Genomic DNA, 17,874 nt, shown 5'->3' with positions numbered 1-17,874 from the left:
AGGAGTGTGAGGGGAAACAGCTTTCACAACCTCTAAATCTTTCGACCGTCGCACGCAGACAGCATGATTATCTTGTCGGCTTGTGTTCTTCTCGACGCGACGACAGACATGCGCCATTGCACACCTGTTTTTTGGTATTGACGTTCCAGTTTCAATACCATGTTTTTGACACTCATTTTAGCCAGAAGAGAAAGCGGACATGTGTCTGTTTACTCAACATGTGGCTAATGCTGTAAAGTTTGGAACAGAGAAAAGAGAACATGGGGATCCTTTCTCTTGGTTTTCTAGTGTGCACGACTGAAGAGTTAGTGATGAGGAAGGAGAGAGAAGCATTCCTATGAGAAGCTTTTATACGTCTTTGCCTAGCGGCGCTCTCTCCACTCGCGGAAGCCATGGGCGTTGTTTGGGTACATTCCCAGGAAGTATATCCCGTGCTTCAGTCGACTCTCACAACATCATGAAATATAGAGTGGTTTTGGACAGGCGGCCATTGATAGGTAGTTGGGTATCTTAGATTCGCGCAGACAGTGGAACATAACCGTGCCGTGGTATGTTTTGGGGAGAAAACACATATCCTTATCGTCGGTGTTTTTGGGTGCAGGCGAAAAAGCCATCACGTTGTAATATATGCCATTTTGGAGAAAACCGTGTAGAAAGTTGATGCAGAAGTCAAGAGGCCGGCGCTCGCGTTGCTTCTATACCTCTCTCCGCCAAGAGACCAAAGAGAGCACGTGTCTTGCCATCAGTTCATGCCATGTTCAAACTAAAGAGAATGATCAATCGCGACCATCACAAGGCATGCAGGGTGAAGAACGAAGTATTCCAAGTTGTTGCATCTTGCAGTCATTAACATTATTCTATGTTGTTTCTATTCGTGTTGACAGAACTCCAGGAGGATATCATCTTCATTGTCTCCACCTCATTCCCATCTATGCGATACCGAAGACCTTGGTAGGAGTAATGGTGAAGTTGAGAGGGTAAGTGACAAATTGGTTGTACCTAGCCTCGTGGGTGCCAGAGAAGTTGTACGCAGGGCTATAACATCGTCAGTCTACATGCTTTCACAACCTCAAGACAGTGAACAAAACTTACCGGTCACCATACGCGGCATACTCAAAGCTAACCTCAATCTCCTTAGGTCCAAGACCCTGACCATCGTGCACCCTCTCAGACAGCCTAGCCGCAACACCGTTGTTGACACCCTCAAGCAGCTGGCAGTTCTCGTACGCAGAAGGAATCATGAAGCTCTGGTCGTAGCCCTGCTCGTAGCCATGGCAGTACGCCTTGACGCCAGCGGGACCTTCGGGTACGCTCGGTACGGTGATGTTGAAGTTGTAGTAGCAGCCCTGGCGGGAGCAGCCGGCCTCCCAGTTCTCGACTTGCCAGGTCCAGCCTTCTGGGATGGCGATTTGGCGGGCGACGGGGCCGGCCATGGCGGTTGTGGCGAGGAGGGCGAGGGCGGTGAAGGAGACCATGTTTGCGGTTTGTGTGTGTGTGTGGGTTGGTGGGTTGGTATTAGATGTAGAAGTGTGAGGCGTGAGTGTGTGTGAGGTTGTGAGTACAGCAAAACGAACGACGCGACGAAGACCTAATATACAATCATGCATCCTCCGAACACGAGCCCCCAATCCACAGCCAAAGGCACAGTCGTGCCGATTAATCAATCGCCAATACGGCTATTAGCCGTACGGACGGACAAAGTTTACTCGTTCGGGCATTTAGACGTCACTTTGCGCCGAGATCGCCAGCCGAGGATGCCCGTTACAGCATGACGCACTAACGCGAAGACAAGGCTGTCCCCGTCCACTAACCACAACGCGCGCATCACGGTCCACCTGTGGCCTATATTTGGCGTCAACGTCTTATGCCCTTCTCCCACGATGCGAACAGTGTGCTCCTTCACCGTCTTCTAGGGTGAGATGGACGGACGATAAAATATTGGGTGCAGGCCATGCCCTCGGATTGTGAGCTGATTAGGTGAGTGCCACCACCGCTATGTAGTTAGTCTACCAGTTTTGCCAGCATGGCCACAGTGGAGACGCTAGGTGCGCTCTCGTATTTCCCCATGATGGTGGTGCGAGGAACGTCATTTCTCGACCAAAAGTCTGTTTAGTTGCTGTTCGTTGTTACAGTCGCCACGGGGCTGAGGTAACATCATTTCTGGGCAGACCTCACCTGATCGTATTGCTTCTGCGGCTAAGGCTGGTCGAACACCGCGGTGTTTTATTGCGAGGACGGTGTTCACGACGGCTTTTATCATGGCTGAGTTCTTGGACTTTCCAGAAAACGCCAGTTCATATACTCGCCATTGCTCCATTTCTAGAAGAAAATTCGAGAACGCGGCGCATGTACCTTTTTCGCGCTCCATTTGAGTTTTGGAGACAAAGACGAAGCGACCCACGCATAGCATAGTCGTAGATTCATTTGGAGAACGAAAAAGCGACACGCGCATGTCAAAGTCCACCGCAGTTTTCGAGAAGAGGAGGAAGCGACAAACACATGTAAGCGTCCGGGTGTTTATTTAGAGAAAACGAGGAAGCGACAGACCCATCATGACTTAACCTTCAGTTTTAGTTCCACAAAGAGGAGTAGAAGTGTGTTGGAAGAAGGAAAGAGTCCACCACCCGGGATAGATTTTTATACCTCTTCCCTACAACAGAGGAGACCAACAGAACCATGAAAAGAAACGGCCGCATTTTCGCAAGTGGAAGAAAGGACACAGGCAGCCACACTCATGAATGTAGGTGGCGAAGTCTTTGATACAGCACATCTCTCCACCGACGTGATTGCGGCAAGGGAACCAGAAAGGCACATAATTTCGTCAATTTTGTTTTTGAAAGAGCAACTTCCACTGCATCTGGCTCATGCCACAGTTGTATGTTATGTTTTAGATCCAGAACGACGACGGAGAAAACAGCCATCGTATGATGGTGTATACTGTTTGGAGGAAGAGACGAGCAAGCCACATAGAACCACAGCCTGCGAAGTTTTGGAGAAAAAAGCCGACGGCACATGTGCGAGAAGTTATTGGTCTTTTGGAGAAAAGAAGGAGAAAGCGACCCATGGGCCACGCCCAGCAGGTATTTGTTCCCACTCCGAGGAATGTGAGTTTATGACAGGAAGAAGAGCGCAGGAACGGAGGTTTATATATGCGCAACGAGTGATTGCGCTAGGTCGAATACAGCGGGTGTGAGGAGGACGCCGACATGAGCGAGGACGCAGCATCCTTCAATCTTTCCATGATGAAAATAGAAGTAGCTTTTGGAGACCAGAAACACCCATGACCGAACTCTCCCTGTTATTTTGGAATCGAAAGTCCTGTTCCAGTTGGCTCATCGGGTGTAGATCCAGTTATTTAGAATCAGGAAAGCCGAAGACACAGCAATGGGGGGTAATGCAGAATGCTTTCGGAGGAAGAAAGGAGGACGCAGAACATTTCGTAGTCACGCCTTGTTTTTTGGTAGGAGGCAGTACAAGGTAGCTTTTGAGGAAGGAAGTAGGAACTCAAAGCTCGCTTGTAGCTTATATACTCGTAGATTTGGATCCTGAAGGCGGAAGGAACAGCCATAGGACTGTACAGAACTCATTTCTGAAGGAAAAAGCGACATGTAGTCTTGCGAATTTTGATTTTGGATAAGCCCAGGAACGCGGAGGAGGCAGTCATGTCATCTGTCTGCTTGTGTTTTTGGATTTGCTCGGAGAAGGCGGAGGAGACAACCATGATCCGTATTTTGAGGCTTTTTGGAAGAAGAGGCGGCACATGTCGTGCGGGAATGGAGCTTTGAATCAGTCCAGGAGAGGCGGAGGAAGAGACAGCCATATGTATTTCCCTCGTGGGTTTTGGAGAAAGACGCAACACATAAGCTTGACTTCCAGCCATTTAGATCGATCCAGAGAAGGCGGAAGGAACAGTCATTCTACAGTGCACTCCACGGTTTTTGGAGGAAGAAGCAGCACATGGCACGCACCACTGTGCTTTTAGATACGGTCCAAAGAAGGCGGAAAGAACAGCCATCCGAGGGACCTTGTGAAGTTTTGAAGGAAGAAGCGAGGCGTATAGGCTTTGAAGATGGGTTTTGAGACCGATCCAAAGAGGGCGAGGAGGAACAGTCATGAATTCTGTGGTCGTGATATTGGAAGAAAGAAGGAGGAAGCAGGACATGGCTGTGTTCAAGATTTGGTTTTGGAGAAAGAGGAGGCAGCGCACCCATAGACCTCTCCTCGACGTGTTTTGGTCCTATAAAGAAGGAAGTGAGTGATGGAAGAAAGAGAGGGACGCGAAGAGGGTATTTATATGCCGGACACGCGCTGGGGCTAGGATCAAAAGGCATGGTATCTGGCATCGATGTCCATGGGATGACCAAAACTCGAGGCGCAAGAGCATGTATTCGGCAGATCGACGGCAAATCCACCATCTCATCCACGTCTTCGCACCCGCCATTCAATCAAGCCCACAGCCCATTTTCACAGCCCCCTCTACCCACCCCCAACCTAATTCCTACTCGGCACATCCAACCCCCTCACCCTCCTTCCATCCCCATCCCTCCCCTCACTCCCCCTCCCCTCCCGCTCATCCCCACTCCCCCCCTTCTCCTCAACCATAACCCCCCCATCACTACTCGTCACACTCCCTCTCCTCCTCCCATCCGGACTCAAACTACCGCCTTCCCTCCTCGACTGCCTCTGCATCCTAGACGCAGCCGTCGGATCCGCATCCGCAAGCGCAACCGGCGTAGCGACCCTCGCCAACTGCGCCACAGCACCCATTTTCTTATCCGAGATCTCTTGCGTCGTAGTAGCAGTGTTGGCGGTGGTGGTAAGCATACACGACGCCACTTCGCTCCTTACAGAGCTCCTGCTGCTGGAGCGCTGGGAGGAAGATGAGGGGATTGGTTTATTGTCGTGGTTGTGGGAGCCGGGAGATGGATGGTGCGGGATAGGCATGACAGCCAATTCACCCAACCAACGTCTCGCCAACGCCCTTCTACACCTCCCCACAACGCCAAAGTCCTCTCCACCAGTCCCCGTCGCGTTCCCACTACCATCAACATTCCTCCCTGGCCTAACTTTCTCCTCGCCAAACCAGCGCGTGATGAGCCGCCATTTGAAGCCTGCCCACCACCCCACAGGCACAACATCATCGCGCGGCCCACTGCGACTCCACAGGCTGGGCTGCGCAGTAGCAAGTTCATGGTACAGCGCCTCGTAGACACCCCGCCGCATGGGGTTCTGGCGTTGCGTCGCGAGATTGTGTTTTACGCCGTACCAGAGGATGAGGACGATGACGAGGACGGGGATGGAGACTATGAACCACCATTTTAGAGGTGGGTTTTCGGAGAAGGTGGAGACGTTCATGCCGAAGAAACCGACGGTGAAGGTTAGGGGGAGGAAACTGGGGGAACACAATGTTAGTTTCTGGTGAGGGATGAGTGAGGGAGGGGAGGGCGTACATGAATGTGATCCAACTCAGACGCCACATACTCAGGCCTAATTGTAAAGAGTGTCTTGCATCCCTAATACCTACACTTTTGTACATGAGGTCTGATAGAGCGGTTGTGGGGAGGATGACATCTCTTTCCCACTGCCCGGTCAACTTGTCGAGTTCGTCTGGTACGGACCCTAGCCAGGGCTGGTCTGAAGATTCTTTTGGGTCGGCGCCTGCTAGGTCATGGAGATGCGTGACCATTTCCTTGATTACGTCGACGTGGATGTATATGAGGCGTTCGACCTTGAGCCATTGTGCGCTGTTCTTCCAAAGTTCGGGAGCGCGGGATTCGTCGGCGGGGTTCTCGTAGACTGTGGGCGGGATGGTGGTTAGTCGGGGTTCTCTATATGAGGTGAGGATGGTATTACTCACTCTTATCCTCCAGAATCCCAACGTGAGTCTCACAAACAGCGAGAAACTTCTGCCAATTATAGCTCAACGCTTTGAACACGTCCTGCAAGATAAAATCCATGCACTCCGCCGTCAGAGTCTCATCGTTCTCCTCCATGGGTAGGTAGAAGGATAGTCGTCTCCAACGAGACTCGAGTTCTTGTCGCGCGCCGATAAGGGTATCTTTGACGGAGCCTGTGACCGAGTTCTCAAACAGAATGATGGTGTTTCCATTGTCGAGGGAGCGGAGTTTGGGGATATAACGTTCCTGGTGCTCATTCGCATCTACGTTGCCGTAACTCTTCTTCAACCGCATGTACTCCTCCCACGCTTCCTCGTCGTATGGGTTCGGTATATCGGGATCGACGGCTTGCCCTGGGGTTCCGTCGCTGAGTTGAACGTAACAGCTCAAGCGCTGCACATATACGTCGTGTCCATATCGTGGCTGATCCGTCTCGTCGTAGTGATTAAGCTCCATGATGGACTTGGTGTTATTCGGCCGGGGAATGTGCGTATTCCTATCGTAGGATTTGAGGTAATCGGCTCCAAAGGCAGCGCGCGAGATGCCGCGCCAGGGATCGCGTTGAGCGCGGAATGTACGGCCATTGAGCACAGGTTTGCCGCCGCGTTGTTGAGGCTTCTCGTAGCTGGCCCAGCGCCCGAAGTTTGTGCCTACTAGATCGTCCGTGGCATCGATGTTGAACTTGCGAAGGAGGTAGCGTGTTGCCCAGCTCGCGTTTTGGACATGAATCACGCGCAATGCTGCTTGCGCTGAGAGATCTTCTTTGCGATAGAACCGGCGCAGACTGTCGATGTCGGAGAACTCCTGAGCCACAATCTTCCGCCTGCCCTCCGCTGAGTGTTCCTTTGCGACGTAGTCGATGAGAAGCACTCGGCCCTGTGACCAGCTCTCCTTTGTCCATGGTTGCCGCCATTCGAGATTCGGACTGTGCTTGCGACGGTGGCCAAACGTGCCTTTCGGGGGTTCTCGGTGCCGTGAATGTGACTGTTCGTGTTCGTGGGAGTAGTGCGTAGACGTGGTAAAGGCTCGAGGGGCTGTTCTGAATGTCAGCTAGGGATCCTGACAGCCAGCAAGCATGACAGCTAGTCGCGAGATCTGCCAGCGCAACGCCAACCTTGTAACTTCAGGACCAATAGGTACTTCTAGTCGTATCCAAGATACGCGCTATCACACCTCTACCTCACAGCCTCTCTCCTTACTTACTCCTCTTCTCTTGCTCGGAATGTTGTACTCACCATTAACACCCTCCATCTCAGGACTCGGCAGCGGCCCAACCCCCGTCGCCGTATCCTCAACCGTAATCGGCGGTGGAGTATCCGTCATTCCCATCCTCATACTAGCCATGCTATACCGAATATCCTCCTTCGTAGCTAAATCGTGCCTTCGCTATGTTGTGAACTTGGAGCCTGCGCATTCAAGGATGATCAGCCGCCAACGAAATCGGGATTGCGCGAGTACGACAACCGCGTACGACGAACAAACAGGGCGGTTGGTGAAAACAAGGCGCACATAGGTGATGTGCGATCGCGGAGAGGTATGTCACGGTGGGTGGTAGTGGAGTGCCATGATGGTGGCCTAATCCCGTGTGTGGTGCTGCGCTCAGAGGAAGGTCATGCCGTGCTGCCGTGTGTGGGTATGCTGTGGCTGATGCGATCATGAGGCTGAAATGAAGCCCACCAACGGACGCGATGAAGCGTCACGGGAGTGGGGGAGATTTGCAGTTCCTTCCAGTCTTCCGTGTTCCCTTGTCTGTTTATCGGAATGATATTACAATGCCATTAGAATGCCTGATCGATGTGCGCTGCGTTGAAAGAAAAATAACATGTACTGCGTATGGGGATATGTTGTGGCTGATGCGATCGTCTGGGGTTCGCGTCGCGTGAACACCTAGTGCCCGCACTAGAGGGGGGAGTCAGCCTTACGGATACGGGATGACAAGAGCACGACAAGAGCACATACACGGCAGATTTCGATGAATTACGCTATTATTCAGACAGACATCGTGTACCTCATTTCGGCACACATCTTGAATTAATTCTAAGTAACTAGACAGTAGACTACGAGTTCCATATGGAAGACTCGGTTATATGCGAAACAACAGCGAGGTGGTATGGTAATAATGTCGTAATATCGTGTCGGGTTGATGCAGCTGCGCCAGAACCAATTGCGCCGAGATGTGGATGGGGTATTAGCAAAGGGAAATGGAGAGAGAAAGACAATACAAGGAAAACCCTCGGCATGAGAAGTTCCACTTCGCTCGCTCGCTCGCTCGCTCAAACGCCGTCAAGAACGATGGTGGAGAGAAAAGCAAGAAGGGGGGTATCTAATCATTCACACTGGCGGCTGCGTCTCGTGATTTCCTCGTCACTGAGGGCAGCGAGCCAGAGACATTTGCTGAGGACGTGAGGTTCGACGTTGAAGGTGTATTTAGAGCTGGCTTCGAGAAGGCGGAGGAGGTTCTTGACGATGGTGGCGGCGGTGTGGTGGCGGTCAAAGTTGACGAGGCGTTCGCCGTCGGCGGGTGGGGCGTCGATGAAGGCGGGCTTTTGGGCGTTGTAGATGAGGTCACGGGTGTAAACACCTGGTGGTTGTTAGCTTTGAAAAAGGCGACTGTTGGGCAATCACTCACCAATGAATGGAATGCAACCGTCGTCTACAGTTGCTGTCTCCATTTCGAGCCGCAGGTTGTGGAAGTTCTTCAGCGGTTGAACAAGCGCTTCCAGCTCGGTCATGACCAGCATCTCGGCTGCGGGAACCAAAGCCCATGTCTTCTTGAGGCTTGACACATCGTTCGATATCAGGGCGATCGCGATCTGGTACATGGTAGCGTAGTTGCGGTATCGTCGCGCGTGGGTTGCGATGTGAATAAACTTGGTGATGCATCGCGCACGCTCATGGATATCCTCGGTGAGCAGGACCTCGGATACGACCCATTTGACGACAAGGTTGAATCGTGCGATGACGACATCCACACCTCTAGCCTCTTCCGTTCGGAGATATTGTACCCAGTCGCGGATCTGCGGGGAGGACTGCTTCCAGCGCAACTCGATAAGTTCCTTCCAATCAATCTCGTCCAATGCGTCCTTTTCAACAATGGTAAACTGCTGAGCGAGGACTTCGGAGTCATGGGCCAAGATGAAAGGCAAGTGTGCAGTCCGAGTCGGAGCTGCACTCTGCTGAGGACCTTCCAGATCAGCGGGAGATTCAGCAAGTTGCACAGGCTGTGTGGATGGCTGCTGGTTCGCGCGAGAGACGGTCGGGGTAAGCCCTGGTGTGGGCAGCCCTCGGTCGAACACTGTTGAGCTAGGTAATTCGTCGTTCAATCGGTTACCCGTTAGAGGCGGTGTTGGAGGGTGGCGCATAGGATGCGTGAGATTGTCAGGGTCGTCCTCAGGTGTTGCCGGCTCGTCGTCGAAGAAACTCCTCACGCCGTGACTGTCACGACCCGACTTCGCTCCTCCAGCAGAACTCCTGTCACTGAGATCCTCGTCTTCGTCAAGCAAGAACGATTCGCGCGGGTAGGCTGTACTTGGCAAAGTGCCACCCGGCGGTATTTGCTTCATGCTCTCTGTTTCGACGACGTAGTCGATAGAGGATTCCATCGACGAAGATGTTCCCGGTGGACCTTCAGAGTGTGGCGAGACACTAGCGAAATGCAGAGGAGACGGTTTGGCGGAAGACCTCATGGTATCAAGCGTATGTCCTCGCTGGGGGGTTTCAATCTGACTCAAGCCCCGGTCCAGAAGAGGTATTGAGGAATAAGAGTCGGTCGACTCCCCAACAGACTGAACAGCAGGTACACGGCGGTTGAAGTTCTCAGCGGAGAGGCGGTACATTTCTTGTCCGTCTGTTTCTGGAGGAGCCAATGGACGGTGGAAGACGTCGTCGGTTTCGGGACGCCCTCCCTGGTCGAAGGTATCAGCTCGTGCGCGTTGTTGATCAGCGCCTGTGGGGCGGTAGTAGTCTAGCTCAACAGTAGTCCGTTGGGAGGGAATGCTGGGCGACTTCTTCTCGTAACGGCCCTCTAGTTTCATCAGAGCCGACTCGACACCACCTTCGTCGTCCGTATCGTCAGGAAGAGCAGCAAGCTTTGCGACTTCGGCTTCGAAAGACGGTCTTAAATTGGGCTGCGAAGAGTGTGTATCTACTAGTGAGATGGGCTTCTTTGGGACCTCAGCTTCGGCTGGCCCTTCTGTGACGGGCTGGGCTTCTGCTTCTGGGTCGTTGAAACGATCGGATCGTAGAATGACCGAGTTTGTGACCGAATGCGTGTGGTTAGAGACAGAGCCGGTAGAGTGTGGGCGTTGCGATAATTCGAGATCATGGATGTTTCCTGCAGCGCGAAGGTCACCACCCGGACGCCTACGCAGCTGGCGTCCGGGCCCGCTAGCATCAGGCGCTGGCTGGCGGTCGAGGAAGAAGGGATCGTTATCTGATGACATGGTTTGGAATGTAGCAATACTCGCGGGTCCTTGACGTCTGCTAAGCACGCTGTTGTAGGACGCATGTCGGCGGAGAGAGCCTGCCCGCGCCAGGGAGTTCTTGGCCGACCCCCGGCGTCGGAAGGAGTGCATCCTTTCTGGGCCCGCAGAGATGGACCTCCTTGTTTGTCTGGTGGTGGGTCGTCTCGTCGACATTCGCGAATAGCGCTGCTCTTCTGTTGCTGTTGCTGGGCGAGGCTCTGGATCGTCGTAGAGCTCGGAATGCCTTACTGGGGCAACAGGCTCACTAGCCGATTGTTCATTATTTGCCTCTTCTTGCTGATGACTGTCCAGCTTTGTTGCTACCTTGTCGAGATCGGGTACCAGGGTGTCCGATATGACGGGCACTGGCGGTGGCCCGGTGTCGTCAATGATCACTATCGACTTGCTGCCACTGGTGATGGCGCTGTGTACGCGAGGGTCTTGTGCTTTCTGGCGCTCCTGCTGAGTTGGGGTACCACGCCTGTCGAACTCAAACTCGAATCCACCGAGATCGGGGGGCTCAAGACCGTGTTCCTGACTTTCACTTTCAAGTTGCTCTTGGACAGCCGCTCTAAAACTCTCTGCAACTGCGGCGGCCAGGACGTCAATGCGCACCTGGGGCTTTGGTCGAGTGGGACGTCGCTTATGTACGCCTCCTGAGATAGAGACTGAAGACATGGCGCCTGGATTGGAGGATCGCACGTATGGCGGCTGCCGTTGTTGCCCAACGCTACCTAATTGAGGGCTTGGACTCATATTCTGCCGGGTGCTTAACGCGCGGCGTACACTGCCGAAAATCTTCTTCATGCCTGGGGAAGTCGCATGCCCGGGCCTCTGGAATTCGTTCGCTTCCGCATCTTCGATGTCATGCAAATACTGAGATCGTGAAGGGCGCAGAGCTCTGACCTCGAAGTATGGGGAGCTGGGCTGGAAGAGTCCACCACGTACTAGTGTGCCGGGCATGTTTGTAACAGCAGACATGGCAAAATCTGCGGGTGCGTTTTTGGGAATGGATAGTGGCGCTCTGCTGTCGCGAAGAGCATCGGTAAAGCTGCCGCTGCGCTTGTGGCCATGCGATGGGCGGTGAGCGTTCTTGATGGAGGCTGGTTGTTGTGGACTAGCTGTCAGGCGAGCGGTGCCGGTGGGAGCTGGGTTGCTGACTGGTACTGGGTGGGGATATAGGGGAAGCTCGACAGCCTGATCGTGTTTGTGCCGCATGGGTATTGAACATGATAGTACGTGCATACTCTGCTCACTGGCGGGCGATAGGGGTATCTGGTGGTTCTCGTATTCTTGCGAAATGTAAGGCGAGCTCATGGAGTTCTGAGGCGTATGCCGTGCTCTCTGCGCCCAGTCCATATGCCGGCTAGCAAAGTGGTCGCTTGGGTTTGAGCCGATGGTCTCCTTAGTATCCCGGATGTTGGCTCGTGGGGGGGTTGAGGGCAACGGGATTGGTGGAGGAGGCTCTTCGTATGCCGCTTGTGATCCATCGTGTCCGCCCGGGAGTAATTCATCATCCGCAAAGTTCTGGCCAATGTGGTCTTCCATCTCCCAGTATAATGCGCACGTCCGCCTCCAGCACTTCTTCAGTTCCCCTACAATCTTTATGTCACCCCCACCTCCATCTTCTCGGTTCCGGAGATCGTTGTACAGGCTGTTGACAAGGTCGCAGAAATTGGTCCGTAGGGAGTAAAAGGGCATGAAGTCGTCAACGAAGTAGTTCAGGATCCAATGGCGGAGGGCTACGAAGGTGCGTACACGGACAATGCGCCCAAAGTCGTCTTGGCGGTCGACGGCCCATCGTAGGCGGGAGATGAGGTATGCGACGAGATCTCGGGTGCAGAGGAAGGCGCGGAAAGTAAGGAAGAAGTCGGAGAGGAGTTCGTAATCCAGGAAGCTGGGCGAGGTGATGTGCGCAACGAGTCGGGAAGGGGTGGCTGCGAGGATGTCGCCGTCGGCGTTGAAGCGCACAACGGCGCGGTCGTCGGGGTTGGTGGTGAGGGCATCGTAGAGTCGGGGGCTAATAGGCATGTGGGAGACGCGCGCTGAAGAGGGACCAGAGGGGGGCATTGGCGGGCGGTCCATAGTGGCGCGGAAGCGGTGGGGGACGGGCGAGTAGGCGTCTGATCGAGGGCGCGACGACAGGAACGACTGCCGCACCCCTCGATGTGGGGTCAGGAGCGAGTTCGCAAAGTCGTCGGCGCCTGAGGTTCGGGTGTAGACCGAGGAGCGCAGGTCGGCGGTCCCCCGTGTGCTGAAACGCGGAGTGCCCAAGCGGTAATGCGGTATGGGGACCTGCAGCAGCGGGAACGACGACGTGTCTGCCGTCCTCGGGCGCATGTGCGACGGGCGCTCAATCACCACCTTGAAGGTGCCCGGCTCGTGGCTGAGCGTCGTGGCCGTGTGGTCGTCGACGGTGGAGAACGAGTGCGAGCGCGCGTGTGCGAGTGGGCGTCCAGCGGAATCGGCTTGGGAGTGCTGCTGGAAGGCATTGCCCTCGCTCAGGTCCGGTAGCGGCGGTGTAGGTTCCGAATGGGGTGTTCGCGAGCCGTACAGACTCTGCTCCCACTCATTGCTCAGCGGCCGGAGTTTGTCGAGTGTTGCGCTATCGGGCGGCGTCTGGGGCGGGAAGACGAAGGGATCCGGCTGACGGCCTCGCTGGTTTCCAGGACGGGCTACAGGTCTGGGGGTGTCAGTCTACGAATCTACGAATGGTTGGTGTTGAGGTTGGTGAGGCATGGGATCATGTGAGGCATGACGTGCGCCTTCCTCGCGGGCTGCGTCCACTGGTCGCTCTTTCCTCATGTTCATGATGTTTACTGGCCGTAGAACATCGGCCGTAACATCAACACCAATCTCGACGTACCTCAGGTATATGACGCCGTTGTGGACGTTCGCAACCGTGTAGCTGCGGCCGGCCGAGGTCGAGTTGCTCGTCGTCGTGTCGATGGTGGCGTTGCTGGTGCCGCGTGCTCTCGTCCTCCTCTTGAGCTGCTCCCTCGAGTCCTTCACCCTCCGCAGGCGGCGCGAATCATCAGCGCGCCTTTTTGCCGTGTCTGAGCCTGCACCTGCACCCGCACCGGGCCAGATGTCGCGTTTCCCTTCAGCAGGGGAGCCCGGCGCAGGGAAGACATTGTGTTGCATTGCCGGTAGGGCCATCCTCCCCCATAGCACTTCAGCTCAGCGGGTACATGTGCGTGGTTGTCATCGACGACTCGAACTGTGCAGACGTCTTAATTACAAGTAGCAAGAGGGAATCGACTAGAGTTGATTCATGTGCAGCCCTGTCACATCGCCCAGCGCGCGCCATAGCAAGCCATTCACCAGTCAGCGCCCGTGTCGCTTGGGCTGAACGCCGCCTGCATTGACCCAGGCCTGGCCGGGCTAATCTGACCTCGCTTCACTCCGTTGCTCCGCCTGGTGAACAGGGAAGGCCAAGTGATTACAGGTTTGCCCGTCTGCTTGCATCGCCGCGCACGCACTCGAACCCGCTCCAATGCAGCTGCGAACTGCTTTTTCGCTGCCCCTCGGTCCCCGTCCTGCGAACGGCCGCCACGCGCCTCTGCCTCGACACCCAAAGCCACTACTGCCATGCTACTGCGATGTTACGTCGGCTGCCGGCCGATAAGCATCCAGCCACGTGAATATAAGGTTCCTCCCACTTGCCATCCCCGTGACCCCGAGGGTTGTTGATCGAGGTTGATCAAGGTTTCTACCCGCCTTGATAGTCGTTGTGCAACGGCCTCCACTCCCCCGTGGCCGCACAAGATTGCCAAAACAACAACGCATAGGACAATCAATAAACACATCATTCGCCCTGCGCTCCTGTACCAGGGTCCTGCCGTTTCCAGGCGACCACGCATCCATCCAGTGCCGCGATCTGCCACTGCATCGGTACTTTCTCCTCCCTGGCGATCCAACGCCGCCATTGGCCACCCTCATCATCTCGCTAAACAAGTGTTTCCCTCCATCGCAATCCCTTAGCATCCTGCAAACACCAAGGCGGCTCATCTCCGACCCTGCGCAACGTCATCAACATCCCTCTTATGAAACAGGGCTCCCTTCAACAGTTGCTGCCGCAATTTTACGCATCCACACTGACTACACAGGATTTTAACGTCTAATGTTCAAGCTGACTCGACGCGCATTATCACGTACATCATCTCTGCCCGTTGCGTCAGGCTGCAATCCCACAAGCGCACTATAGTAACACCCCGGATGCCCATCAAACCGCGAGCTACTGCACGACATCAACCATGGTACCACCTGTCAAGTCGTGCATCTGGCCTCCACCGCTTGACACCTGTAAGAATACACAGACGCCCACACACTAATTCCACCTTACAGCAAAACCTGCGCCGGTACATCTAGCTCGTGCCGACCTAAGCCGAGCACACCACCCAAAGCACTTGAAAGCCATATGCAGCAGATACGACAGTAGTGGAGTGTGTTTTCGCAGACCGAAGAACTGCCTGATGCACAGCACAATTTTCTATATTCGGCACGACCTGCAGACTCCGACTTCGCCTCGTTGTTATCCGGGCCGAATGGCGGAGCAAAAGGGACGAACCTAAGCTAATCACCCTGAGATTTTCGATACGAACGCGCGAATGGACAGGATGGTAGATCTGCGGTGCATATCACATGTACCGAGATCGGTGGAGATGTGTCGTGAAGGGCAAGATCGTTCTCCGACAATTTTCGCGTCTCCTTCCGCAAACTTATAAGAATGCCTGTGCGAATACACCGACATGTTGGATATCCAATACGAGGTGTTGCCTATCCAAAACCAATAAATAAGAAATAAGAAATACGGCAGCCTCGAAACACGTGAAAGCCTTATATTGTCAAGAGACGATACAAGACGCATCGGATACCCCCGGCCTACCGCCTATCCAAAAAGACGATTCATGGTTCGCTCAAAAAGGATACCCCCTCACCCCATCTTCAGCACCAACATCTAAACCCGCCTCCACCTGCTCTTGATGTTTCCCATCTAAATACTCCAACAGCACATCCCCATACATCTCCTTCCCCTTGTACCGACTCACATCGTCCCCCCAAGAACGAACCGCACTGGCTAGTCTACCCGGTACATACGGCTCCTGTGCGATTTCCGTGATGGGGTGGAAGTAGGTCCGGATTGTGAAGACTACGCCGCCGGATTTGGGGAGCCTAGATCGTACCCGTCAGTGTCAGAGCCTGTATCTTCTTGCAAAACGGCAATATATTGATGAGATGGGAAGGGAACGCAGGAATTCGTGATGTGGGAAGATGCGAAAACATACCGTCTCAAGCTCTGCCTCTCACTCCTAAACCAATGATGCTCAACCGCCTTGTTCTTCTCCGCTGTAAACCAGCCTATCCCGCCTTCTCCCTCTGTATCTTCAGGCCCTATACTAGAGCTCCACGCGAGATTGTCGTCGACTTGGATGAAGTAGTTGTTTCGCAAAACAGGGGACTGTGGTTGTATCCGCCGGAAGAAGTTGGACATTGGTTTTTCGAGCTTGGTTTTGAAACTGGTGGGTGAGCGTTAGCGGGCGATATGTTGATGAAGGGTTTGAGGATGCATGTGGATGGGGAGGGAAGAGACGTACCCGGGCACGTCACCACTAGTATGGATCTCACTCAATGGCATCCCAAACTTATCCTCCAGTCTCCAAAACCCCGCTAATAGAATTGCACCAGCGAGGAGATAATACTGTCCATCCTCCTTCTCCACCATAATAGCAAGATCATCCTGAACCAACCTCGCACACATCTCCATCGCATCTTCCCTCCCACCATTCCTCTCAAGTCTTCCAACATCGAAGATTTCGCCCGTGGCCAAATTCCTAAATCCATTCTTCATACCCTCGGAAGGGGGGATGGTCTGGAAGACGGTGGGATAACGTTGTGGTAGGTAGGAAGACAATTCCTCGAGGAGTTCCACTGCGGCGGGGACGGCTCCTGGGGCTGTTTTGATGCATTTTGAACCTCGGTCTGCTATTCTTCTTGCTTTTAGGTCGTGGAACTGCATGTACTGATTGTCGAGTTCGATCCATTCGTCCCAGTTCATGTTGCGAAGACCCATTGTGATGTTGTACTTGGGGCCGTGGCGGAAGGGACGGTAAGGTAGGGGCTTAGTGGTCGTGAGAGAAAAGGATGGGTAGGGAGTCGCCGGAGGTCGGATGAAGTCTGAGGGTGGCCATACTCCTGGAGGGCGATCCGGTGTTTTAAACGGAGATCGTTTCTCGAGGTTGGGTGTACTGGGTCGTGGATTGTTTTGTCTGCGGGCGCGAATTAGGTTGGTGGCGGCGATGGTGAAGTATGTGAATGCGGCGAAGAGGAGGAGGGAGTAGAGCGCTGCTTTGGGTTGGATATCAGTCTGTTTGAGGACGTTGTTAAGGCGGGTTTGAGCGTTGGTGCAGTGCTGTTGTATGTCACGTGCAAGACGTCTGGCATGCTCGTCCAGGTCGGTGATAAGAGCAGCCATGATGAACACCAAGTAACAGGACTACTACTACAAAGTCCAAGTGCAAAAAAGAGAGGACGTTACGTCTATAGTATAAGTAGTCACAAACAAAACAGCACAGTACCCAATGACCTTACACATCATGCGCGACATGTAAGTCGACTTCCTATTAATTCATCTGGGATATGTACAAGCCAATCGTCTTCCGCGATAACGACCCTGGACATTGTGGGGTTGTTGCGCATGTGTCGTCAGTAGTGGTTATCTTGTCTGGGCGGGGAAAGGAATACCCCACTCGGTTAGACCTGGTGTCTATCGATGCGACTCTTGATAACAGGGATGGACGTCCGAACAGCATGCCTGCAATGTGGTCTGGGGGCGCAACAATTCCACAACGCGTTTAGATGAGTTGCGCCGTGACGCCGTTGGGGAACAGGAGTTGGCTTTGAACTTGATATTGTCTAGCTGGGGTGAGTCCGGATTACCCCCACTTTGTGTCTGACGACTTGTATTCATGTGTGTGTACTATGCGCTTTTCCGATTTGTACGTTGTAGCAAGCAGTAGTCGCCCCATTGGCGACGGAACTTGGAGGGGATGATAGATAGGTCTGGGACCCAGAGCATGCGACTGATGGTATGGGTCTTGCTTGCGTCCAAGAAAGGAACACACTTCAACGCTTTCCAATGCTCTGTATCAGAGATGTAGTCCGGTTCAAGCGCTGTTGATGGAGCGCCAGCAGAGCGAGAATCAACGATGAAGTCGCACTGCTCGATATCGGTCTGTTTCGTCAGGTTAGTGAGATCCACGTCCTCATTCCCTAGTTCACATACATATTTGCTGGGATCTTCTAGGTTCTCATCGTTCATTCCAGTCGGTATAAGCCAGGTGCCGGGGAATAGTCCAAGACTGGCGTCGGCTTCGCTGAACTCGCCGGGTAGGAGGCCTGAGAACTCGCTCTTGATGAACTTGGCGCGGACACCTTGGGGGAGGTTGAAGGAAGACGGGAAGCGATACCACTCTTTGCCTAGACATACGGTGTCACCTGGGTGAGAGACTGTG

General features: G+C 53.9%; 4 protein-coding genes across 4 annotated transcripts; all 4 read right to left on the bottom strand.

Annotated features, from left to right (window-relative positions):
• Positions 1-929: 929 nt before the first annotated feature.
• Positions 930-1,475, bottom strand: J4E79_001892 (uncharacterized protein; the record flags this gene model as incomplete). The annotated part of the gene is made up of 2 exons (XM_049350796.1): positions 930-1,035; positions 1,093-1,475. The coding sequence occupies 2 exons, from the start codon at positions 1,473-1,475 to the stop codon at positions 930-932; spliced, it is 489 nt and encodes a 162-aa protein (XP_049214635.1).
• Positions 1,476-4,844: 3,369 nt separating this feature from the next.
• J4E79_001891 (uncharacterized protein) lies at positions 4,845-7,148 on the bottom strand (the record flags this gene model as incomplete). The annotated part of the gene is made up of 5 exons (XM_049350795.1): positions 4,845-4,869; positions 5,123-5,392; positions 5,451-5,796; positions 5,858-6,931; positions 7,133-7,148. 5 exons carry the CDS (start codon positions 7,146-7,148, stop codon positions 4,845-4,847), a joined length of 1,731 nt encoding a protein of 576 aa, XP_049214634.1.
• Positions 7,149-8,224: 1,076 nt separating this feature from the next.
• J4E79_001890 (uncharacterized protein) lies at positions 8,225-13,504 on the bottom strand (the record flags this gene model as incomplete). Its single annotated transcript, XM_049350794.1, has 3 exons — positions 8,225-8,478; positions 8,527-13,043; positions 13,227-13,504. The coding sequence occupies 3 exons, from the start codon at positions 13,502-13,504 to the stop codon at positions 8,225-8,227; spliced, it is 5,049 nt and encodes a 1,682-aa protein (XP_049214633.1).
• Positions 13,505-15,440: 1,936 nt separating this feature from the next.
• J4E79_001889 (uncharacterized protein) lies at positions 15,441-16,835 on the bottom strand (the record flags this gene model as incomplete). Its single annotated transcript, XM_049350793.1, has 3 exons — positions 15,441-15,465; positions 15,649-15,879; positions 15,958-16,835. 3 exons carry the CDS (start codon positions 16,833-16,835, stop codon positions 15,441-15,443), a joined length of 1,134 nt encoding a protein of 377 aa, XP_049214632.1.
• Positions 16,836-17,874: the final 1,039 nt, after the last annotated feature.

The sequence above is a fragment of the Alternaria viburni genome, assembly GCF_023758015.1.
Source record: "Alternaria viburni strain BMP 2772 chromosome Unknown scaffold_3, whole genome shotgun sequence".
In the NCBI taxonomy this organism is placed as follows: domain Eukaryota; kingdom Fungi; phylum Ascomycota; class Dothideomycetes; order Pleosporales; family Pleosporaceae; genus Alternaria; species Alternaria viburni.
Note: the sequence above shows the minus strand (reverse complement) of the source record. Positions and strands in the feature narration are given on the sequence as shown.